General features: G+C 48.8%; 10 protein-coding genes across 10 annotated transcripts; 7 read left to right on the top strand and 3 right to left on the bottom strand.

Moving 5' to 3' along the window:
• Positions 1-120: 120 nt before the first annotated feature.
• EDB91DRAFT_1088466 (DNA mismatch repair protein MutS) lies at positions 121-3,249 on the bottom strand (the record flags this gene model as incomplete). The annotated part of the gene is made up of 16 exons (XM_041316442.1): positions 121-209; positions 347-510; positions 682-745; positions 864-975; positions 1,049-1,144; positions 1,197-1,334; positions 1,395-1,487; positions 1,539-1,646; positions 1,696-1,757; positions 1,810-1,927; positions 1,987-2,168; positions 2,218-2,304; positions 2,356-2,497; positions 2,549-2,761; positions 2,813-3,144; positions 3,204-3,249. The coding sequence occupies 16 exons, from the start codon at positions 3,247-3,249 to the stop codon at positions 121-123; spliced, it is 2,046 nt and encodes a 681-aa protein (XP_041169290.1).
• A 163-nt stretch (positions 3,250-3,412) lies between these two features.
• EDB91DRAFT_1340535 (CHAT domain-containing protein) lies at positions 3,413-7,187 on the top strand (the record flags this gene model as incomplete). The annotated part of the gene is made up of 5 exons (XM_041325715.1): positions 3,413-3,492; positions 3,550-3,972; positions 3,999-6,511; positions 6,674-6,838; positions 6,870-7,187. Exons 2-5 carry the CDS (start codon positions 3,684-3,686, stop codon positions 7,185-7,187), a joined length of 3,285 nt encoding a protein of 1,094 aa, XP_041169289.1. The 5' UTR covers positions 3,413-3,492; positions 3,550-3,683.
• A 516-nt stretch (positions 7,188-7,703) lies between these two features.
• EDB91DRAFT_1064406 (polyubiquitin) lies at positions 7,704-8,671 on the top strand (the record flags this gene model as incomplete). Its single annotated transcript, XM_041314695.1, has 2 exons — positions 7,704-7,807; positions 7,858-8,671. 2 exons carry the CDS (start codon positions 7,704-7,706, stop codon positions 8,669-8,671), a joined length of 918 nt encoding a protein of 305 aa, XP_041169288.1.
• Positions 8,672-8,677: 6 nt separating this feature from the next.
• Positions 8,678-11,980, bottom strand: EDB91DRAFT_1176353 (exocyst complex component Sec5-domain-containing protein; the record flags this gene model as incomplete). Its single annotated transcript, XM_041320385.1, has 12 exons — positions 8,678-9,246; positions 9,301-9,479; positions 9,532-9,673; positions 9,729-9,845; positions 9,901-10,247; positions 10,301-10,622; positions 10,678-10,808; positions 10,867-10,986; positions 11,036-11,154; positions 11,209-11,593; positions 11,647-11,727; positions 11,785-11,980. 12 exons carry the CDS (start codon positions 11,978-11,980, stop codon positions 8,923-8,925), a joined length of 2,463 nt encoding a protein of 820 aa, XP_041169287.1. The 3' UTR covers positions 8,678-8,922.
• On the bottom strand, positions 11,785-12,588 carry EDB91DRAFT_1176341 (uncharacterized protein). The gene is made up of 3 exons (XM_041320384.1): positions 12,267-12,588; positions 12,111-12,218; positions 11,785-12,062 (listed from the first exon to the last, which is right to left on the bottom strand). The coding sequence occupies exons 1-3, from the start codon at positions 12,338-12,340 to the stop codon at positions 12,029-12,031; spliced, it is 216 nt and encodes a 71-aa protein (XP_041169286.1). The 5' UTR covers positions 12,341-12,588; the 3' UTR covers positions 11,785-12,028.
• On the top strand, positions 12,577-13,226 carry EDB91DRAFT_1176340 (uncharacterized protein). Its single transcript, XM_041320383.1, has one exon. It carries the CDS (start codon positions 12,700-12,702, stop codon positions 13,195-13,197), a length of 498 nt encoding a protein of 165 aa, XP_041169285.1. The 5' UTR covers positions 12,577-12,699; the 3' UTR covers positions 13,198-13,226.
• A 297-nt stretch (positions 13,227-13,523) lies between these two features.
• On the top strand, positions 13,524-15,331 carry EDB91DRAFT_1275714 (uncharacterized protein; the record flags this gene model as incomplete). The annotated part of the gene is made up of 4 exons (XM_041324656.1): positions 13,524-14,078; positions 14,343-14,546; positions 14,594-14,945; positions 15,102-15,331. Coding segments are annotated over 4 exons (1,341 nt in total), but the record flags the coding sequence as incomplete, so codon positions are not given.
• A 962-nt stretch (positions 15,332-16,293) lies between these two features.
• Positions 16,294-16,578, top strand: EDB91DRAFT_1064410 (uncharacterized protein; the record flags this gene model as incomplete). Its single annotated transcript, XM_041314696.1, has 1 exon — positions 16,294-16,578. A coding segment is annotated over one exon (285 nt), but the record flags the coding sequence as incomplete, so codon positions are not given.
• Positions 16,579-16,617: 39 nt separating this feature from the next.
• On the top strand, positions 16,618-16,869 carry EDB91DRAFT_1007538 (uncharacterized protein; the record flags this gene model as incomplete). Its single annotated transcript, XM_041312349.1, has 1 exon — positions 16,618-16,869. A coding segment is annotated over one exon (252 nt), but the record flags the coding sequence as incomplete, so codon positions are not given.
• Positions 16,870-17,335: 466 nt separating this feature from the next.
• EDB91DRAFT_1088462 (uncharacterized protein) lies at positions 17,336-21,986 on the top strand (the record flags this gene model as incomplete). The annotated part of the gene is made up of 17 exons (XM_041316441.1): positions 17,336-17,425; positions 17,479-17,613; positions 17,667-17,765; positions 17,823-18,016; positions 18,071-18,072; positions 18,128-18,180; positions 18,203-18,226; positions 18,280-18,355; positions 18,392-18,512; positions 18,572-18,588; positions 18,642-18,714; positions 18,764-18,789; positions 18,874-18,973; positions 19,810-20,310; positions 20,428-20,556; positions 20,669-21,465; positions 21,628-21,986. The coding sequence occupies 17 exons, from the start codon at positions 17,336-17,338 to the stop codon at positions 21,984-21,986; spliced, it is 2,796 nt and encodes a 931-aa protein (XP_041169281.1).
• Between the last annotated feature and the right edge of the window lie 1,871 nt (positions 21,987-23,857).

Here is a 23,857-nt window from a genome sequence, read left to right as displayed (position 1 = left end):
GGTCAGACTAAGGAAGGATCTGTTGTAGATATGCCCTTACTCGGAGAAATCGACGCAGTCTCAAGCATCTCGGCCATAAATGTCGAGACACCCTTCAATTGACTGTCACCTGCACCCACCCTACACAGCACGGAATCGAAGATCGGCAAGGTTGCCTCCGAGCAAGGCACGAAACATCCAGTCTGTGCCATGAGAGCAATGACTCCAACCTGTGCAAGATAGGTTAAGAATGACGTTCCCGAACGAGAATAGCAGATGCACCTGACGGATATACGTGCTCTTTCCGCCCATGTTTGGGCCGGCTTTTGATAGGTTAGCCATGTCAGAAAAGATAGGGCTGACCTACTGATGATCTGGAATTCGCCCTCGCCTACAAAGCGGCACGTGAGATATGTAACGGCGACGGTGTGATCAACCTTACCCTTCACCATCTCTACATCGTTCGGAATGAAGCTAATATCGTCTTGAACTTCGAGGCAAGGATGCCGTGCATCGCGCAATATTAAGCCGCTAGTGCCTGGTAATGCATTGTTGGTCAATTTATGCCTCGAGCCCGGCCTTCAAGACTTGCCTTTCTCCAAAACCTTTGGTTTCACGTATGGCTCGGGAGCGTTTACAGAAACGTGAGCGAAACTGAATCGTCGTTACGGCATGCTCAACACCTCCGGTCACTGTGCTCACCTGAGGATCACATCTAAATGTGCGATGACGTGGTCAAGATTCTCTAGTACAGGTGTATATGTTGCTGTAGGAAGAAAATGCATATGTGAATGGCGAAGGTATCATGAAAGGAAAACCCTACACGCGATGCTCACAACTTCCTTCACAAGCCCGCTCTGCGTGCGCTGATATTCATGTGTTACCCTCTTGATGATCCGTTGAAAATCCTTTCAGCTTCTTGGTCGTGAAGTAGACCCCGCTCTTGACAGTCCCGAGTTCGGTGTACTTGCTATTCCGCATGATGACTTTGGCGTCCTGATGGGTTTGTGAGTTCATGACATGTCAGAACACGGCACGCATACATTCTTCGTCAACCTGAAACAGTAACCGTAGGTCTGAGAGTTTCAAGGTGCAACTTCTTGTCGAGGTCAAGCCCGAGATCCTTGCCTGCAGTACGATGCTCGGCATCAAGACCATCACGAATCTAAAAAAATGTCAGCCCTGTTCACCAGAGTCTGATAGATGCAAGGACGAACCTCTACAAGTTTGTCTGCCAGAGTCTGGAGACGCTCATCATAGTCAGGCTTGATTGCATAATTATGATTTTCGAGCTCTGCAAGATCGAGCGTTGACTCGACCATCTCGCCATATTTAACGAGGTTATCATTAATAGCCTGGTAGCACAATGTGTTAAAAAGCGTACAGCATAACCCGATGAAATCACAACGGCGCACCTGGAAAGGCTTGATATAAACCTCGTCGATAAGCTCCTTGTGTTCTTCGTGCTCGTACTGGAGACCCTCGAGAGCCTCAAGCAAACCAGGCAGCTAGGCGGGTAAAGTAAGTATCACTGATGGTTGAGAACCGAACCGAAGTACCTTGAGGACGACTTGATATGCCCGCACAACATCCTCAAGGGACGCGATAGATTTCTTGAATCGCTTGCTTAGCCGATGGAGATCAGGCATCAGTTTCAAGTAGTCATCCTGTGGAACAAAAATGAGTGAGACCCTTGGAAGATGGTATCATACTGACCTGCAGCGTTCTCCGTTTAGATGCGTCATCTACGAATGTCTCCACGAGGTCTTGCCGTTTACCTGCAAGGTCAAGGTTTTTATTCTGCGAAGTAAAGTAGAAAAATGGGCATACATATTTCGTGCAGATTTATCAAAGGTTGCTTGAGCCATGTCCCGAGGAGCCTCGTGCCCTGAGCGGTCTTGCATTTATTGAGTAGACCAAGGAGTGTTGCGTTCTTATTGATACTTCCCTACGAGGTGACGGTTCGCAGGTGAGACATCAATTTGAAATAATAATCGAATGACTGACAGCACTCCCAGGGGCATCGATGAGATTCAGTGCACGCAATGCACTAGCATCCAAGCGCATATATCGTGCCAGATCGTGTGTCCGTAACTTGTATGCACCATGATTGGATGGATCAGAAAGGAGAGAGAGATAACTGATCAAGGCAGCGAGAGCAGACGGGGCTGAAGGCAGGGAGAGCTCAGCTGAAATGCTGTTGAGTGTTGTCAATGCAGTTCAAAGATTAAAACCCACGAATCGGTGCAGCAGACTCTGAATCTGTTTCCGAATCAATTGTTAGCTTTTTGACATCGTCTACTACATTTTTCGCAGTAAATTCGCCTGAGCGACTGGGATTAGTTGGCTTAAGAGACTGCATAGAGGTTGGCTTACTTGGTTTACGTTCGGTCACAACAACGCCGCACCTCTCGAAAACGGCTTTTAGCTTGCTCAGGTCGAGGTCGCGGTCTGTCGTCCCCGACGCTGTTCCGGTTGGAATAATAGCTTCTTTGACTGAGAGTTGTATGACAAGAGACTATTCCGGTATGAGGAGATGGCCGTGACAGTCTGAAACTGAGAAACCTACTTCAAGGTTCGAGAACAGATCGTTGTCGACGAAATCAGCAACTCCAAACTCCCTCACACTTGTGTCCGCAAAGGCAATGCCGACAGACTTGGTCTTAGCTTTGTTCGTCGCCGAAGATGATGATATTTTGACAGCTAAAACGATAGGTGCCGACGTAACGTCAGAGCTAACAAAGAGGAGATCTTCGACAGCTTGCAGGTTTCCAGGAGACGCCTTTTTAAATGATTAAATTACAGCCATGAAGACAAGACGTTGCTTGCTCACCTCTTTTTCCAAAACAAACTTGGAGGCCTTCCTTCCCTGCCCTGGTGCGGGCACCCAAATCTCCACGCGCAGCTGTTTAGATGTAAGAGCATCCCGCAAAAGGGAGTGAGCCAGAGTATGGCTCAGCGTAACACTAGGAAGACCACCAGCCTTGCCTCCAGCACCTAGGTACTTGAGGACGGAGTTAGTGCGAAAAACGTGTGTGGCGACGTAGTGGGCATCTTGCCCGTGGACAGAGTAATAGTCCGTGCGATCGAAGAGGCGGATCGTTCCAGTTTCAGGTGATTTCTTTGGGAGTTTTGAGAAGAATGTAACGAAGCCAGGGTCAGAGGCTAGTTCCAGGTCAGAGTTAAAATAACGTCCGTCATTGAGCCTGACATCGGAAACTCACTCAGTTCATGACCTGCATCCTTTTCTTTGCCATACATGAGAGCCATGATAAGTACTAAGTAGTCTCTGACCAAAGGTTGTCAAGAAGACTCAAGAGAGAAGCGAAAGATCGCGTCGCGTCGCGTAATTATGCAATTGCTCCCGAATATGATGGGATCAAACAGAAGTTCATGCTCGGTTAAGTACTTCAGTCCTGTTGAATGTTGAGCGCTGAGTTGTTGACAAGTCCTAGGTTGCGTATTTCCCTCGCAAGTCCCAAGTGTCACAGGGCTTGTATTTCTGCTCATTCCGTGCGTATTCAGCGTGATCTCACTGTATCGTATACTCATTAGCGAGACGTTTAATAGCGAGATGGGACAGTTGCTATGTTGCTCCAATAAAATGGCAGACGATGCAGAGGAGCGTCGAGCAGCTTTACAGCGCTGACCCCCTGGCCATCCTCGACGGTCCACTTCTCTCAGTAATTTTGCCATAAGCCTTTATGACAGATTCCAGCAGCAGGGTGTTCTTTCCGACCTTGATGAGTCCATTGAACTCGATCGAGCTGCACTGGGGCTCCGCCCCCCTGGCCATCCTTATTGATCAACATCACTCAACGATCTTGCCATCAGCCTTTGAGTCAGATTCAGGCGGCGGGGCGTCCTGTCTGACCTCGATGAGGCTATTGCGCTCGATCGAGCTGCACTGGAGCTCCGCCCCCCTGGTCATCCTCGTCGAGACCAGTCTCTCAACAACCTTTCCCTCGGCATTTATAAGAGATTTGAGCAGCAGTGCGTCCTGTCTGACCTTGATGAAGCCATTGAGCTCGATCGAGCTGCACTGGAGCTCCGCCCCCCTGGCGATTCTGATCGATCGACATCTCTCAACAGCCTTGCCGTCAGCCTTCGTGACAGATTCGAGCAGCGGGGCGTCCTATTTGACCTCGATGAGGCGATCGGGCTCCATCGAGCCGCACTAGAACTCCGTTCCCCTGACCATCCTCGTCGAGACGAGTCTCTCAACAACCTTGCCATCAGCCTTGGAAACGGATTTGGGCAGCGCAGCGTCCTGAATGACCTTTATGAGGCCATTGAGCTCCATCAGGCTGCACTGGAGCTCCGTCCCCCTGGCCATTCTGATCGAGACGATTCTCTCAACAACCTTGCCGTCAGCCTTGGAGACAGGTACGAGCAGCGGGGGGTCCTGTCTGACCTTGATAAAGCCATCGAGCTCCATCAGGCTGCACTAGAACTCCGTCCCCCTGGCAATTTGTGTCGATCCGCGTCTCTCAGCAACCTTGCCATGAGCCTTGGAGACAGATTCGAGCAGCGGGGGGTCCTGTCTGACCTTGATGAGGCCATCGAGCTCAATCGAGCTGCACTGGGGCTCTGTCCTCCTGGCCACTCCCTTCGATCCGCGTCTCTCAACAACCTTTCCAAAACCCTTCAGGCCAGATTCGAGCAGTTGGGCATCCTGCCTGACCTTAATGAGTCCATTGAGCTCGATAGAGCCGCACTGGAGCTTCGTCCTCCTGGGCATTTAGATCGATCCGACTCTCTCAATAACCTTGCTATCAACCTTGCATCCAGATTCAAGCAGCGGGGGGTCCTATCTGACCTCGATGAAGCTATTGAGTTCCATCGAGCTGCACTGGAGCTCTGTCCCCCAGGCCATTCTTTTCGATCCCGTTATCTTAACAACCTTGCTATCTGCCTTCAAGAAAGATTCGAGCAGTTGGGTCTATCACCTGACTTGGACGAGTCCTTTAGGCTTTATTTGCAACTATCTGAAGTATCCCATGCAGTCTCTCTTAGTGATCTTGTGACTGTCAAGTCATGGGTCACCCATGCCGAGCGGCTCCATCATGGCTCTGCATTGACCGCCTACCAAACCACATTAAGCTTCCTCGATCAGCACGTTGCCGCTCTATCTTCCTCCTCACGCCATTTCGACGTGATCAGGGAGACTACATCATCCCTTGCAATGGATGTTTTGTCGTACTGTGTTCGTCATGGTTCTTTCGCGACTGCTGTAGAACTGGTGGAACAAGGTCGTGCAGTATTCTGGACCCAGCTGGCACGCTTCCGCACACCACTGGATGAACTTTTCGTGTCAGGTGACACCGGCGCAGCCTTGGCGGCAGAGTTCCAGCAGCTCAGCTTCCGCCTTCGCGCCGTGCTTGATGTGCCTGCTGAAGACCAGTCCCCACAAATCCGACAATTAACTATGCAATGGAACGATGTCATCTCACGCATCCGCACGTTACCTAGCTTCTCTCGTTTTCTCCTGCCTCCGCTATTCCCTGATCTCCAGAAAGCGGCAGAAGATGGTCCGGTCATCATTGTCAACGCAAGCAAATACAGCTGTGATGCCTTGATTATCACAAGTGCCCGAGATCCCATTCATGTTCCACTTTATATCACACAACTCGAAGTCTCCGAGTTGTCCTCCGAGTTCCAGTCCCTCGCAGAGAGTTTTGGTTCTTCTGATCATCAACTTCAATTATACGAGATTATCAGCATCCTCCGCAAGCTTTGGGATGATGTTGTTGGTCCCGTGGTTCAAGTCCTTAGGGAGTTGATTCACCCCGGTTCACGCATCTGGTGGTGTCCCACCGCTGAGTTTACGCTGCTCCCTCTACATGCAGCGGGGCCCTATGAGAAGAAGATCCAGAATGTGTCTCAGTTTTACATCTCCTCTTACACCCCAACTTTGGCGACACTGATTCGGGCGAGACAGCAGCTTTCTCGAGATGCATCCATGCAACGTTTTGTTGCCATTGGCAAAGCAAACCCGGACAAAGGGAAGGAACTCCGATGTGTCGCTCCCGAGCTAGCCGTCGCTCAGCGTCTCGCACCTGTCGTGTCATTCACATCGCTCGAGGACAGTGATGCGACGGTGCAGAGAGCATTCGATGCATTAAGACACAATCAGTGGATTCACCTGGCTTGCCATGGAGTGCCAAATCGAAAACACCCATTTGAATCTTCCTTCGCAATGCGCGACGAGCCTTTAACGATCAAGGAGATCATCCGATCCCACTGGCAGAACCCGGAGTTTGCATTCTTATCGGCGTGCCACACTACCGTGGGCGATGCGTCCAACCCCGATGAGGTCATCCATCTCGCTGCGACAATGCAATTCTCCGGATTTCGCAGTGTGATAGGTTCTATGTGGTCTGTCGACGACGAGGTTGCACGCCAGATTGCATCTGCTTTCTATGACAATCTGGTTGATGGTTCAGGGAGATTGGACTGCAAGCGCGCTGCGGCAGCATTGCACAAGGCCGTGAAGTCGTTGCGCAAGAAGATTCCATTAGAACAGCAGATCGTATTTGTTCACATAGGTGTCTAGTTTGAGATGGTTTTGCTGCATTTTCTGTCCATAATCCTGGCTGCATGTCTCGTCTTGTCTACTCCTTCAATTTTACATAGTTTACCTCTAGGATTTGTACATTCATTTCCCATCTTGGGCCTCGAAAACATCTCGTAGCGGCGATGGACGAGAAATGGCAGTAGAGCAGAGGAAGTAATGTGGTATTTTATTGCGCTCAATTACCCTGCCTTCCATCACCGGACGTACTTAGCAGAGATGTGTGGAGTCTATAAGGGCACGCGAAAACGTAGACAAACGCAGGTGGACGAAGCTCGGGAAATGGTTATAGAATTAGCAACACAGGTCTATCAAGCCCGAGCGAATGCATGCAGATATGACAATTGTTAATCTCGAGCAACTCACCATTAATATTGTCATCCCCGAGAATCCTCTGGGCTTCCAAACTATCGCTGTGCAGCATCTGCTCGCCACCCTTGAACGTCAAACCGCATGCTCACCTGTCATTGCATGTTATCACTTCGACATATGGCGACTGCAGGGTGTACTAAAACAGCTATCGGCGGCGACGTGTGGGGGTACTGAGAGTGGAACACACGTCTCCTGGAAGCAGTCAAGTAACAGCAAGTACTGGACTGAATCTAATAACTGCGGAAAGAACGCTGTCGCGTAATGTAGCTGTTCTTTGTGTTTTTTTTTTCTCGCCGTGCTAAGGGCTTTGTTAGAGTAAAGATCGGAGGCTCCTAGGCTCATAATCAGCTGGGACCAAAAAACATGCTGGCGTTCTCACCTTCGTGAACAAGCCTTCCTAATGAACCAGTCCTGCCCATCGGACAGAGCATTATTTATAGCCGTTGCTGCGAACCTCTTGCTCAGCATTTGTGATGGAAGTCAGCGCCAAGCATGCGGCGATCTATTGAGACACAGCCCTACGCCTCCAGAAGGATCCAGCAAGATCATGATGCTTACTGAGCCTCTGGGCAAGTGGCGTTGTGGCTGGCGCTTGCTGTGGCCGGATGTTTAAACTCCGCCACATTCCAGTATATAAATACCCCGTTATCTAGGGCTTCCCCACATTCGTACCTCCTCGCAAACCACTCCTCTACATTCTCTAATATTACTGCACGTCCTTCGCGTATGTTTTGTTCCCTCATCTCTATCTGTATGTCAGGCTAACGACGGGCACAGAATGCAGATTTTTGTTAAGACGCTCACCGGCAAGACCATCACTCTTGAGGTCGAGTCCTCTGATACCATCGATAACGTCAAGGCCAAGATCCAAGACAAGGAAGGGTACGTATACTTTTAAGTTTGTGCCACTTATGACTGACGATCGTCTGCAGTATCCCACCCGACCAGCAACGTCTCATCTTCGCTGGAAAGCAGCTCGAAGATGGTCGGACCCTCTCTGATTACAATATCCAGAAGGAGTCTACCCTTCACTTGGTCCTGCGTCTCCGTGGAGGCATGCAGATCTTCGTAAAGACCCTCACGGGCAAGACGATCACGTTGGAGGTAGAGTCTTCGGACACCATCGATAACGTGAAGGCGAAGATCCAGGACAAGGAGGGTATCCCCCCTGACCAGCAACGCCTCATCTTTGCTGGCAAGCAACTCGAGGATGGTCGGACGCTCTCCGACTACAACATCCAGAAGGAGTCCACCCTCCATCTCGTCCTCCGTCTTCGCGGCGGTATGCAGATATTCGTCAAGACCCTGACGGGCAAGACTATCACGTTGGAAGTCGAGTCGTCTGACACCATCGACAACGTGAAGGCGAAGATCCAGGACAAGGAGGGTATCCCTCCTGACCAACAGCGCCTCATCTTTGCCGGGAAGCAGCTCGAAGACGGTCGCACTCTTTCCGACTACAACATTCAGAAGGAGTCTACCCTCCATCTCGTTCTTCGTCTCCGTGGTGGTATGCAGATCTTCGTCAAGACCCTCACGGGTAAGACGATCACTTTGGAGGTGGAGTCATCCGACACCATCGACAATGTCAAGGCGAAGATTCAGGACAAGGAGGGTATCCCGCCGGATCAGCAGCGGTTGATCTTTGCCGGAAAGCAGTTGGAGGATGGTCGCACCTTGTCTGACTATAATATTCAGAAGGAGAGCACCCTTCATCTCGTCCTACGTCTTCGTGGTGGTCTTTAGTAGCGCTGGATGTTGATGTCGCATACCTATCATTCGTTGTATCATTACCTGCACGTCGTTATCCATAGTCCTGCAAACATGTTCTTTGTTCGCCCGAACATGTCCGCTCTAAGTTCTGACTGGTCCCTAAGTACGGTATTAGTAAGCTTGTCGCACTGGCACAAAACTATCCATCTTCAAGTGCCTCAGAACTCGGGGACTTAGTGGGGTTGTTGATGCCTGATTTCGAACCTGAATCAGAGCAATTACATTCATGAAGCTGTACTCCTATCACTTCTACCCTCCCGATCCTTCCGTCTCTCCTTCCCCCGTTCCCTACCCTCGTCTCTCTCCTTCTTCCCCTTCCCACTCCTCTCCTTGGGCACCCTAAAACACATGAACTCAATCCCAGTCGCACGCCGACTCTCCGCCAGCGTTCTCTTCACACTATCTAGATTCCCTTGCAAATTCTCATCTCCCGCCCGTCGCGCATACGCCTGAGAGATCTTATTGTACAACTCCGAAAGCGTCTTCGCAGCTGGTGGAGACACGTAGCGCGCAAGCGTTTGGTGCATGAACTCGATCTCTAGCGTAGCCTGTGAATGGCATCTTAAACGACAAAGTAACATGCGAAGGAGAACGTGACATACGCGAAGCATACCGCCCATACCGAACCGCTTGACTTGTTTGAACGAGAGTAGTGCTTCTTCAGCGGCGTTTTCTACAAGCGCATGCATCCCGCGTTCGAGTAGATTCTCTGCGACGCGGCTAATTTGTGCGTGGATCTCGACGAGGCCCATTAAAGCCTTGTACATATATGTTCGTATTTCTTACGTTGGATGTTAGAGCGGGCAGCAACAAGTGGAACGAGACAAGCTCACCTGTGGGTTGGGGCGTCTCGTACCAATCCATGTTTTTGTCAAGAATGCCGTCTCGCAAGATGGTTGCGATGACAGCAGCCTTGGGCTTGACATATCCATCGAAGAGTGTTTTGTCCAGCGCAGTCACTGCTTTCATTAGTGCCTACACCATTATTTGAGCGTGCAATGTAACGTAAGTAGCAAAGCAGTAGGCTTACCCTTCTATCATCCTCAACTGATACTCCGAGCGCATTCTCCAACTGAGACAACATACCGGGTATCAACGATGCTGTTAAATTTGAGAAATTCGATATCACAAGGAGAAGCCTCGCATTCTTGATGCATGGCTGTCTCAGTGTCAGAATCGACAAGCAGAAAAAAACCACCCACCGAGTCGCGCAGGTCGATCAACTCCTGCTTTCCTTCTCGTTCAGGTGCTCCGCTGCCTACACCTGGTGGCACTTCCTCCGCGACAAGTACCACCATCCCATCCAGAATTGCATATATTGCGTCTAAAAATGCCTTCGTGATCTTCGTTGTGAATACTGGTGGTACAACATTCTGCTGCGTAACCCGTAGTACGCCTGATCCGCTGTCCCCCGAAAGACCGCCCGCGATTTTGAATGCCGACGTCGCGAGGTGGCGCATGAATGATTCGAGATAAGTGAGGTAGAGTGTTGTGGAAGGGGTGGAAAGATCAGGCGTGAATGATTCGAGTGCGTACATGTGGTTGGCGTCTAGGATAGTGAGTGTATAAATGCACGAGGGATAGTATAATGTTAGCGCATACCTCGCACCCAAGATTTCACTAGCACATCCTCAAAACGCCACCGCACGCTCTCCACCAGTCCTTTCACCAGACCGCCTTCGCCGAGTTCCAACGCGCCGATCTCTGTCACGCAATCTTGTACCTCACTAAGGATCTTGGTCAGCCAGTGAGCCGTCGTTAGCGAATTCGAGTGAGATGGTAGATGTAGGGGAGAGTTGGGGGTCGAGGACTTCGATAGGATGTCTGAAAGAATAAAGAATTCCGAGAGGAGACTGATGTAGAGCTTGATGATGTCGAGTGCCATTTGCCTGCATTGGGAGGCACTGCGCCTCGAGGACGATGTCTAGCGGAAAAAGTGAACGTTAGACAGATGTCATGGCCGCACGAATGATACGAACTCGTTTAAACTTTCCCTCCAAGAAGCTCTTTGCAATTTTCCAGAAGTTTGGAAGCGAAGAGATCATAACCTCAGACACGTTTTTCATCATGTCCCAGATACCCTGCCAGACTTCATGACCGCCTGCTTGTGCTGAGTATGACACAATACGAATGAGTAACAAAGTTTGACTAGAGGGATGTTGGCTCACCAATCACGGCCTCAGACGCTTTGCTCTCCAGCGCTACAATACATACCTGGAGTTGCGCACCAAGGATCTGTCTGAGTGCATGCGGAGGCGACAGATCAGGGGTCGTGCGAGACTTTATGCCTATGATGCATGTCAGTTGAAAGCACCCAACAAAGCGAGCGGAACGCGCCATCAATGTTTGAAACACCAGTCCTGTAGGCAGCGCTCATCCGATCCATGATGTACTTATGCTGACTATCAAAGTAGGTCCATATTGGGTCTTCAGGCGTATTTAATTCCAGGAGAATCCTAGTCAGTGCTGCTTCAGAACGAGAACGTGAGCAATAACGAGTGAACGCGTACTCAATCCCTCTCTCCATTTCCTCGACGCTCCTTCCTGGTTCTTGCAATCGTGACAAAAGTAGCGCCTTCATTTCTCCCATCACCTTTTCAACGTTTGCCCACACCTTGTCCAATATCCTCTTCTGTCGCGCCGTGGAGCTGGCATTAGCACCTGCCTCGACGGGAAGGAGCTGGCCCGGGCGAGAATCGAGTAGAAACTTGCCCTTGTTGTACTGACGCATTGCAGCCTCATACCTTCCAGCCTCGATGGATTCCACGAGAAATCCAGGCAGGCTGAAGAAGAACTTGGAGCGCTCAAAGACGCCGAGCGTAGTGCGCAGCTTTTGAGCTTTGGCGCTGTTCTCGAGGACAGGGAGGAAGACCTGATTAGCCTTCACGGCTGAGCCTGTTTCGAAGCGCATCAAAGACAGGATCAAGAGGAGTGATACTGGGACGAACGTTTTAAGCAGTCTACGAGCGGTCTGCTAGCAAACTCCGCCGTGTCGCTCAGTAATCCCTCGCGCATCTCCGCATATAACGCTACGGGCACGCACAGGTTATTTTGGAACAAGCACAGATGAATAGCACGTAACGCACCATCAGTAGAAGCCTTGACGGCAACGAACCGATCAAAGTTATCCTCTACAAGGACACGGACGGCCTCTGAACGGGCATCGATAGATGACTGAAGATGGTTAATGCCTGCTGCGAGATCTTGGTAGGTTGCATTTGGGTGTACAGCAGATAGAAAGGCTTTGGGATCGAATGATTTGGAAGAGATGAGCACAGACATCTCTAGAGCCGCATGAACAACCCAAATCCTAGCTGAAGACGGACGTGATCACGCACTGGATTCTGGGTCTAAATTCGTCAGACTGCGAACGTTGTTAACATTAAATGGCGGGCTCTATGACGGTACATACTCAATGACGCCGCCAAGGCCCAGGGGGTCACCTTCTCCATCGTTGGATTGGGAGGTAAGCAGGTCAGAAAGAGGATCTTCCAGGTCGTGGTCTACCTCTTCCCATTTCCTATGAAACGGTGAATTGTGCGTTTAGGCAGTGATTTCTACCACATACGTTGGGTTCTGGGATGATAACTTGTAGGCCTTGAGGAGGGAGGCTTCGTCGGCCGTGAAGTTGATCTTACCCATCAGGATAAGCAGAGATGGAGAAGCAGCTCCCGTTATTTCAGGAAATCTACCGCGAAGGGTATACAGAGGTGCACAGTGTGCAAGTAAGATGTGCGCTACCTGGAGTCCTGGAGTCGACCTATGGTGCGCATCACTTAGTGACCACTACTTTTGTACAGCGGCCAAATTGGTTGGTCGAGCGCTGATAACCCTAACCCTAGCAGTAAGGTACCTCCTAGCGACGTCAAAAAAACTTCATGAGACCAAAGCCTTTGATATATTAATTTGAGACACTTCAAACTAAGCTAGAATATGCATGTTTTTGTGTGACGAAAGACTCCTCTGAACTCCGTCAAAGTCTGAACCCTCAGTGACTGACAATGGTGAAGAAATACCAGAAGTCCAAAGCCTCTCATGCCCGCATAGCTCGGTGGACCGCTAACACCCACATTTCACTGCCTTCTCGAGCTCCGAGTGTTGCTGATGCAGCCGAAAATGACGATGAATTTATGGACTCCCAATCTGACTGTGGCTACACTGGTGGTGTCAATGTGGAGGTCTTATCCAGTGATTCAGAGAGCGAGTACGAGCCTAATACATCAGAGAGTGAGTGGTCGGATGGTGAGAGCCTCTGTGAGCTTGAAGGAGATGGGTTGGAGGAAAATCTGGCTGCCCTCAAAGCCGAGGTTGATGCGCTTCAGCAGCCTGCTGGTTTCAAGTTTGAGAAGATCATGGAGGAAAAGACTGCTACAGAGTGGAAGAAAGCTGAGCAGATCAGGGCACTTGGATACAACAGGCACTCGGATAGGACGAAACGAAGGTACAACAAGATCGCAAGAGATCTTGCTGACTACCGAGAAAAAAGACGAACTTCGTGAGTGCCAGTGTAACTTTAGTATATCAGAATAATACTCACCAGACATCCTGCAGAGATGATCCACAAGTCTTGCTGATGCGGAACATGTTTGTTCGCCCAAACAGCAGTGCACCCACCATCCAACAACACTCCCCAGGCCTGGCGTCACATGGTGCAGCGGCTGAACTGCGCAGCCACCAGCTTCGTTACCTCTCTGACGACTCTGACTCAGAGTCAGAACCACCAGCAGACAACTCTGAATCTGAAGATAGCGACAGTGAGATCACTGCTCCAGCAACCAGCAGTACTCGATTACCAGCTGTGCCAGCCTTGAAGTGATGCAGGGTTGACGTGCCGCACCGTGAGCAGAGGAGGATGAAGCAGGAGAAGTACCTCGAAGAGCTCAAGGGAGCACTCGCGGCAATTGAAAAGCATTTGAAGTCAAAGAAGACGGCTTTCATTGGAGGTCTGAATGGGTTGCAAGCCAAACGTGCCCGTTCGATCCAGAGTTACCTGATGATGGTTGTCAAGAAGGGACGTTTATCAATTGACGCCTCAAAACGAGCTGCAGAAAGCCATGGATTTGCTGCGGAATGGGGAGGCCGTCAGGTGCGCCACTGGACCAGGTTATGGGTGTCAGAGCACAAGCTCCCAGAGTCCTTGCAGGGCCATCATGCCAAGGTGTACTCACTCCTGAGTGATCCTGCAATCGCTGCAGAGCTGCGTGCATACGTTCGGTCAAATAAATGGGCCATGAACCCTGACAAGCTTGTTCAGTTCTCCCAAAACAAACTGATACCTGCTGAAGCAGATAAATACCTCAAGCATGTTGTCGATGAAGAAATGCCACGTGGCCTCAAGCGATACATGGAGCTCGAGATCTTTCCCCGTATTCACCTGAAGGTCAGCCATGGCATCTCGCTGAATACTGCACATTGGTGGCTGCACTGCGAAGGATTTCAATACCTCAAGCATCGCAAAGGTCTTTATTTTGACGGGCACGACCGACCTGATGTTCTGCACTACCGTCAAAGTCATTTCATACCTACAATGAAAAGCTACGAACATAGATTTGTTCGGTATGTTGTTGGGGATGTTGACACCGAAGTTGTTGCCAAACCATGGAATTTTGTTGAATGTCGACTTGTGCTTTGTGCCCACGATGAGATGACGGCACAGGCAAATGATGCGGTGGATCAATACTGGGTATTTGAGGATGAATTTCGACTGCGTAAGAAGGGAGCGGGTCGTGGTCTTCATCGCAGTGATGTCATTTGTTCAACCATTGGCCACTTGGTTGAAGCAGGGGAGTCATTGGAATATGGAAAGAACTATGATGGTTATTGGCGTGGCGAACACTTCTGCAATCAGGTTCGTACTTTGTAATGATTGTGACTCAGAACTGACACACCATGCAGCTCAAAGATAAAATCATCCCTGCATTTGAGCAGGCTCACGGCCCAGGCTACCAAGCATTGTTCCTCATCGACAACTCACAGGGACATGCTGCATACTCTGAAAATGCTCTCCTTGTCAGCCGCATGAATGTCAACCTGGGTGGGAAACAGGCGCACATGCGAAACGGCTGGTTCATTCATGATGGCATTCGCATTGAGCAGGAAATGATGTTCCCAACCAATCATCCTGAGCACCCTGGAGAGCCAAAGGGCATAAAAACCATCCTCACAGAACATGGCCTATATCAACCTTCCCTTCGCAGCAAGTGCAAGGGAAAATGCGAATCCGATGCCACTGATTGCTGCAACAAGCGTATACTGGAGCTGCAGTCTGACTTCAAAGAGCAGAAGTCACTCGTGCAAGAAATTATTGAAAGGGTAGGTCACCTCTGCATATTCCTTCCAAAGTTCCACTGCGAGCTTAATTTCATCAAGTTCTTCTGGGGACGGGTCAAGAAGTACCTTCGAGATCACTGCGACTGTACTTTCGAGACACTGAAAGATAGTATGCCACGAGCCCTGGCATCTGTCGAGTTGCGGAGTATCCGTCTGTGGGAACATCGGACACACAGGTGGATAGAAGCTTATCAGTCGGGGCTTGGGACAAAAGATGCTCAGCTTAAGGTTCGGCAGTTCAGTTCAATGAAGTACAAGTCCCACAGACGTGTTCCAGAAACAGTAGCGCAGCTCTTCGACTAATTATAGGCAAGATAGTTGAGTAGTGGCCAATCTGACCCCGCTCAGAAAATTTCTCACACTCAGATTTGCTCCAATAAAAAATCCGTCTTACAGTTTTGTTCCCCCCATCAAACTGAGCACTTTTGTAAGAGGAAAAAGCAATCCGATTTTTTTTGAAGGTGGTGGGAAACTTGTACAAAAGTGGTGGTGACTAAGTGATGCGCACCATAGTAGTAAGTACTCAGCACTGAGCATACGGTAACTAAAAAGGAAAATGATATAAGTAATACTTATAGTATGACATATTTAATCAAGTACTGTAACTCGTCGGTGATGTTCACTGGGAATCAGCGCTCAGCTACTGCAGGAGGGGATTACAATTGCAAGGTGGTTTGCATCATAATAATTACAACAAGTGAAACGAACCTGCAGTTATTGTGTTTCTAAAGGTAAGTAAGTATCACCTCACATGTCTGTTACATGCACGTGATCGTGAAGTGCCATCAGCCTTCTTCCAGCCTTCTTCCTTCTACCAGCCTTGCAGGAGTTCTGCAAAAGGCTTGCCCAGCGATGAAATCACTTCAAATTTCCTCGATTCATAGCCTCATTCTCCTTTCTAATGCACCTTATTACATAAGAAATGTTAGACTCTGAATCAGGCGAGCGCACTGTTCAGAGTGCTCTTCCTCAAGGGCAGCTGGAAACGTAGGTCCTTCAACCCACATCTGCATATGGAGTATAATTTTTGCTATACAGTACCGAATCCTTGTTGTGCCAAATTCTGGATGAGCTCAAGCAGCTGTGTACTGCCAAGAAACCACCCCCTTCAGATAATTCGGATGGCTTCTGGGATGCATACGATCAGGAAGCGGAAGAGTTTGACAGAGCGTTCATTGAGTGATATACCTCGGATTTAGACAATGGTCTAATTTTCGTAAGCTTTTCTGACCCACACGACGCACCTTCTTCTGTTGAGTGAGCATATTCTTCAGGCAGGTCTTTTTTCGGCCGTCAGTACCACTTTCTTAGGGATAATGCACCCTAACCTAAGCCCCGCTCCCACTGACACAACAAATGCCTTATTGATGATGATATACTCTCAACTCAATAACACCACGTTCCCGGGGCAAGTCTTCAGTCTTCCCTCATGGGATGGTCCTGTTTGGGTTACTATTTGGACGCAGGCTCTCCTGTATGCCAGTCTATCTGTCAGCCTTCTGGCTGCTCTTGGAGCTGTATTGGGGAAGCAGTGGCTGAGGGACTACTGAGACAATTCATCAGGACCCCGTGAAACTCGTCGCAAAAGGCGACAGCTAAAAGTCAACGGACTCAAAACTTGGCACTTCGAAGCAGTCCTTCGTGCTATACCTGCATTGCTACAGATTTCTCTGTTGCTTTTCGGCACTGGACTTGGGGGATATCTATGGACTCAACAATACACGGTGGCCATTGCTGTCATTGGAACAACTTGCTTTGGTGCCTCTTTCTACATCATGGCCACCATCGGCAGCTACCTTTATGTCAGCTGCCCTTCTACAACACCAGCTTCTGCACTCGTGTATCACAGTCTGAAGGGAATTAATTTGTCAATAGCGCGTCACATTGGGCCTCTGATCTGGTGGATGTCTGGCAGTATTTCTATACAAGCCAACCGAATGTGTAGCATGACTGTTCTACTTTCTCCACTCACTGCGGAAACGAGATTTTAGCCAGACCCTAATCAGAGGGAGACGACATATGTAACACAACTCTAAACGTACCTAGCTCATAATCAGACGTAAATCCGACATGTCACAAATTTTGCTCGCTCGGTCCAGAGCAACACACTAAATAGACACTTTTCCAACTTCATCCACACGTCTATTTGGACCCCCATTTATTCTCTTCAAATACTTGCTATTCCACCACTAATCAGCATCGCAAATTCAACATTTCAATGTCTGTTTAGGTTGTGCTTAGAGCAAAGTAAGTTTTTCAAAATTTTCTCTAAGTCCCGTGTTACAGCTTGTACTTACCACTCACACTATGGCAGCCCGCGATGCAATCAAGCTCGAGCTGCCCGTGGGGGTAAAAACATTTAAATTCACTTTTGAGTGCAGAACCCCAGGACCCGTAGTAAGTCCGGGCCCTTGTGCAACTAAACCAATGTCAACTAATTTTCTTTGCAGACCATCGAAATATCTATCCAAAAGCCTCTCCAGCCGCTGAGCTCACAAGCTGGTGCTGTAGACGGTCCCGACACCAGCGACATGCACACCGAGACACCGGGAGTGCTTGGTGGTTGGTTGGAGGCCCAGAAAACCGTAAGTTTTTGCCTAGTAGTTCTATTGATTTATGTTACTAAATAGAATTCAAGCAATATCAATCATTTTTATTGGACATCGTCAAGGCAGGTCCTCCAGTAGTGGACGATAGCATGACCGAACCTGAGTCGGAGCCGACTGCTGAAGATATCGTGAGTTTTTCTCAGTTGTATTCGTTCGTGTTGCTGAATAGCACATTAATATTTAAGAAACGTGCTGCTCAAGTGTTCGTTAGTAGCACTGGGCAACTGGTCGACACTGTTGACGATAGCGTGACCGAACCCAAGTCGGATTCTGGGGTGGATCCAAAGCAGGAGGCTCAGACTCCTGTGGCCTTCACCTGCTTCTATGAGGCCCTTCTTGTTTCCAGCAGCCTTACCACACTGGCATTCTTCCCGCAGCTGTGCTATCTCTGCCCGAAGAGCCTGCATCATTGCTTCATGTGAATCAACTCTAGCCGTGAGTGTGTCGGCTGTCGTCGTAACTTTGATGTAAAGCTGATGCATGCCTTCAGATAGGCATACAACTTCGCCAGCACTAGTACTGGCAGGAGCTATCTGGGACCCTGTGTACTGCTGCATATCTCCAGGTTGGTCCTGGAAAAGCAAACCAGGTTGGTATGGGTGCATTCCCACATTTAATTGAGGCCGCTGAAACTGATTATAGTCATGGTCGTGTCCACCACTTGGCACTAAGGACTGCGAGCGCGAGCGTGGCTCGCTGCTCAACGAGAAAGGTGTTTGTGAGTTTCCATGACCCAGGTATGGTGTACTGGCAGATTGTGGGGTTCCCATCACATGCTCAGGCACTGGTCCACTGAAGAAGTTATCATGCTGGGGCAAGCTGTTGTTTGGCACGTTTGGCAGTGGGGACGGATGGGGCTGGTTGTGGCCGAATTGGTATGGACCATGACCCATCATCTGAGATTGACAGTCTTGACTGACACCATGTTGATTAGGATACATGGGAACACCAGTAGGGCGTCGCTGTGGGCCTTGGGACCCATACATCATGGATGTGGGGTGTAGGGAATGAAGAGAAGAGTGAGCGAGAAGCTATGGGCAAGCAGATGGCGAATCCTAGGAAGCATATGGACCTTGTGTATATTCTTTGCAGAGTCTAATTAGATCCATTTCTTATGTGTATGCAGACATAATTTGGATGTGCGAATCAAATGTTCAGATCTGATCCCGCAGTCGGATTAGCTGCTAGTACTACAATTCTACGTCTGCACAACTCATCTATGCGGTGTCTGTTTAGACTTAGAAACAAGAACCACTCTCTATGTTAAGGTCGTGCTCAAGGGAGAGGTTACTCAAAGGGCTTTGGCTTCAGCTCGTGCGCTGCGCCCCTTACCCGAGTACGTGCCCTTTAATTTCCGGGGGACAGAGGGGAAGTCCTCCGGAAATCCGGGGAGTTCCGGAGGACTTAGTGTCGGCAGAGTTCAGCGGAACTCCGGAAGGTTTATACAGGAACGGAGTAAGGCTACTACGGAAGTCCGGAGTAGAAACTGAACAGAGGTTAGACTACATTAAGGTAGAGCCAGAGAAGTAGTCCTAAGGTTTAACCCCTAAGACTCAGAGGTGGACAAGAGGTGAGACTCAAGTCCAGAGATTGCAGGAATGAGCAGAACTAAGATGATATTCGAACTGAGGAGTTCCGGAGTATTACAGGGGTTTATATACTGTAGGTATCATGTAGGTAAATCAGTCAGCAAAGGTGAGGGCTATGTATGAAGCATGTGGAAAGTCTATTACTAAGTATAATGGATCAAAGCAGTGAAGTCGGAAATGAAGTAAGAGTGGACGGATCAGTAAGCATAGCGGAATAGGACATAACCAGTAACAGGAGCAATAGCTAATCTAAAAGGAGTTAGGGGTGAGTGCGGAGATGAAGGTGGAGCGCCAGGCGGAATAGTAAGATGGAGGACTGAACTTTAATGGAGTAGATCCGGAATTCCGGATCCGGAGGTACGGGATGACACTCTAGTCTAACACTTGGGAATACATATGATATGCGACATCTGTTTATATCCCACATATGGATTCTGTCCCTACACTAATCCGACCTGACTATTTTCTCGTTTCCGCAGTGACTCTTCTATGTCCTGAAAACCTTCCTGCTTTTCCTCCACAATCTACTCACATTACTATCGTATCCCTCAGATGTTCTTGTTTCCTTAGTGCATCTTCACAGGGTGTCAGTCATCGATACATCACACTTCGTATTTTGGCTCTGCGGAACATCCCTCAATCCCGACGCTGTATTCGCTGCCACGAAAAGGATTCCTGATGTCCCTTTTCCAACTGATGGTTACGGAACAGCAGAGACATGGGGCAAACTCTTCAGGCTAGTTCAGGACGGGCTCAATTCTAGCTCTCTATCCCCTTCCGTTTTGGTCTACGCAAAAGCCCTGACCTCTCTGTATTTCACTGCCTATGCTAGGAAGTTTCACATTTCACCCTTCACGGGCGAAGATGGCAGCAAGGAAGTAGCAGGGCTTTGTCACAGTGTGGATGTAAACCGCAGTCAGGACGGAAAGTCATTGCTTTTCCTGCTGACTGTGCTTCAGCAATGGTTTGACATTGTTGATGGCAAATCATGTTCTAGTCCAATCCCTGAAGACAAGGTTATTATTAGTGAACTTCGCACAGCCAATACTAATCTTGACGACATACCGGATGATGTGCTGGAATGGTTCTTACACCCTCTCTTGCACGGCCTTCACGGATCACCACTGGCATTTTACTAGAAGAAGGAAAACCATCGCCGTCATTTGTTCTTGCAACCTCTGGCAATCTATATCATCCGCAGGTTGCTGCCCATTGATCGACCACGTTGTCTTCCTTCCCATAAAACCATTGTAACATGTCTTTATGTCATGATTGCCATCCTCGATTGGTGGAAGATCAACCTTGAGGAAATCAAAATCACAGACAACAGGTACTTACAGTTACGACGCGACTTTCTCGATGTGTGGTAAAGGCTGATCATCTAATGTGTGCAGTGACAAGATTGAAACAATCCTTCCTTGTGTCCTGAATCTTGTTCAAAGACTAGATATCACTGCCGCAATTCAAGGTGATCCAAATCCCACTCTACAACATCCCGAAGTGACATCCTCCGGCATACTTTCGCGTCTACCCCTATCCATTTTCTCACCATCACCAAGATCACATACCTTTTCCGAAACTGAGGTCTTGCATTTCAGGGCCATATTGGAGCCTTTGGCGCGCCTTGTTTGCGAAACAGAATTTAGGAGTTGTCTTGAGATCGACAGGGTGAAAGCCTGGGGCTTAGATGTCTTCAACACTACCAAACCACAATGCATCACAGACGCATCGATCCCAGCATTTTGCCTTGCCGCATGCTGTGCTATGGATGACCTGCTCAAATCCGGGATACCATACTCCAGGATGGTCTGGGGTTCAGCTGCTCCATGGAAGGCAAATGTGGATGCCTCAGTGCTGCTCGGGTATCTCGGGCGGGTTGAAGGCACGGAAATTCAAAACAGCATCCCGCCTGCTTATGCGCTGCTGATACTTTCTGCTGATGCAGCCATCTTCACTCCCAAGACAACAGCTTCGCTAGTACCTTTCATCATCTCCACGATGGAGTGGAAAGCATCACCTCTCCTCAGACATGTTGGGCTGAAGATTGCCCATGTTATCAGAGAGGTACTTGTGAATATCACAGAGGGTGTTCGCGATGAACTCCTCCCGGCCTTGCGTTCCGCAACCTTTGGAAATATCCAGGGCGATTGCGTCAAACTAGATGACACCTCACCAGATCGATTCGTCCATCTAGAATGTGATCTTCATTACTTGGAAATACTCTTCGCCCTTGCAAAGAGTGAGTATTGGCTCTTGCAGCTCTGCCAAGGCAGCTGCGATCACATGCAGCGCTGTATATCCATGTCCAAAGCTCTTCATACACCATCTCAGAACACAGAAGACTACAGAGAACTCTCACTACGACTGGTCCTGATATTTTCTTGCATTGCCTGTGCTGAAGATTATGCCTGGCCAGAGTGGGATGTCTGGTTTGTAGCGCGCCCGGACAATCAGGTGTTGCTCACCAATCAAGCTTGGAAGTACCCACACATACTCGACGAGTGTCTTGATGTGGTCCCACTTCTCATTACGTTCACCAACAAAATGTTGTCAAGTCTTGATGATGTGAGCAAGGGGGATTTGGCGAAGCTCGATAAGGACACAGCAATTGATGCACTGGGTGGCATTTCAGAGCAGGTGCAAATGGTATTGGATGCTCATGTGGATGTAGACGGGATGCAGAGTGCTTTAGAGGCACTTGGGACAAAGGTGGCGCATTCAAGAGATGAGTTGTTGAGGAAATGTGTGCACAGTGATTGATTAGCTCGTCGTTATCCACCAATATTCTATTTGCATATCATTCGACTACTCTTTCATCTCTCCCCTCCACTTTTTTTTCAACGTTAGTTCATACTTTGTCTAACATCCTCTTCTGCTGTGCCGTAGACCCGGAATTAGTCTCTGCATTGAGAGTCGAGTAGAAAGTTCGCTTATTGTGCCGTATGGCAGCCCCCATACCTTCCAGTGGTAACACGTCATCAGTAGAATGATTGAATCCTTGACAAACTGATCGAAATTATTACGAGAACAATAACAGTCCCTGAACAATTGGGTGAACAGCTTTCATGCCTGCTGCGAGTGTTGCACGTGACTCATGACACTGCTGACATCACCAAATTTGCCCAAATGTCACATGGGGTAACATTACCTTATTAAGACTAATTCACACAATCGAGTATTATGGTCCCATGTATACGCGCATCATAAGAGATTGGTACATTGTAAAGCCTCCTCACAATGACATCACGATAAATGCAGGGCAACCACAGTGGTAGGGAGATTATATTGTAGATGCTAAGGTGATACCAGCGTTATATAGTAGTTACAAGATGGCAATAATGTTATATGTAGACCATTGTAACATAGTTTTGTAACGGCCGCACTGCCCAAATAAAGTTTGCATGTGGTAACGATAAACTGGTAAATGCAAGATGGATCAATGATTGAAAAATGACGGATCAAAAATATGGTATACAGCGTGAAACTACAAAGCCCCGTACCCCTCCGCTGCCAGGAAATCGTCATCTAAAACTTCACCCTCGTCTGCTTCTATTCTATCAGGGTGTCACGAATTCCTAATATGAACCATTTTTCATTTCTCGGTTTTCCTTCGGCTACTTCCAGTACCTGAGCCGGTCACATGACTCCTCGTCATAGGTCACCCATTGCTTCTCCGATTGGCTCACCTACTCCACAGGCTAGAACAATCTCGCTTCCCAAAGGAGAACCGGTCGGAACTTGGGTTTCTGTTTAGTTGCCGTCTTACTCATCTGCTTATATATCGTGATGTCATGCTCAGTCATCCGCAGCATCGTATGACTCTTTTCTCATTGGCTGATTTCTTTCAGACTCCTACTTAATGTTATGTATAAGAATAGGGTAGTTAGCGTAAGTGCTCTTTAGACTTAACCTCTTCGTTTCTACTGTTGTAGTAACCTAGACGTTCAACGCTCAATCCAATCCTGTTACTCATCGTCATCTCTGACCGAGTCCTAGTGGTCGTGAACTCTCCTTCAACATTATTGTTGGACGTGGGTCATAACACAGGGTCCTCTTCCTGGACTTCCTTGACTCCCTCTTCATTCTCCTCGCCCTCATCTTCCTCTTTGTCCTCACTGGCCTCTTCTTTGTTCCCACTGTCAGCCTCCTCTTCCTCTTCTACCTGAGTGCTGTCACTCTGCAAAAAATTATCCCATCCGCGGGATATCTTGTGACCAACACCTCCCCCTCTGTAACGCATAAATAGATCCCTATCAGTGAACCTAGCAATATTAGTTAGCAGTAGATATGCGATGATGTTAGTAGACTCACATATTTACATAGAAATAAACCCAATCTTTACCCAGATCTGCCTCGCGACGGACAAATGAATCCAGAAGGAATTCATCAGTTTTACCCTTATCAAACGCTGGAATAAGGTGTATACCCCAAATGACGACATCGGGGTCTAAGAACCCGAAGGCAGCAGGGTCCTCACCTCTAAGAAAGCTGATGCGGTGTAACCACTTTGCAGACCAACTGGAACTGTAACTTCCGTCTCGTCCAAACCAGCACACGAATAACAAATCCATTTGGCATGGTTTTGTCATTGATGCGTAGTTGTAATCCCAGATATCGATGTGGAGTATGCA

This window comes from Suillus paluster (genome assembly GCF_016628075.1).
Source record: "Suillus paluster strain FC165 chromosome Unknown EDB91scaffold_198, whole genome shotgun sequence".
NCBI lineage: Eukaryota > Fungi > Basidiomycota > Agaricomycetes > Boletales > Suillaceae > Suillus > Suillus paluster.
This window is presented reverse-complemented; position numbering and strand designations above follow the sequence as displayed.

Coding starts and splice junctions, on each gene's coding strand:
- EDB91DRAFT_1176341 (XM_041320384.1), bottom strand. CDS start 12,340: ATGGGTAAGATCAACTTCACGGCCGACGAAGCCTCCCTCCTCAAGGCC. Junction 12,219..12,266: donor TTATCATCCCAGAACCCAAC/GTATGTGGTAGA, acceptor ACCGTTTCATAG/GAAATGGGAAGAGGTAGACC. Junction 12,063..12,110: donor GGCCTTGGCGGCGTCATTGA/GTATGTACCGTC, acceptor CAACGTTCGCAG/TCTGACGAATTTAGACCCAG.
- EDB91DRAFT_1176340 (XM_041320383.1), top strand. CDS start 12,700: ATGGTGAAGAAATACCAGAAGTCCAAAGCCTCTCATGCCCGCATAGCT.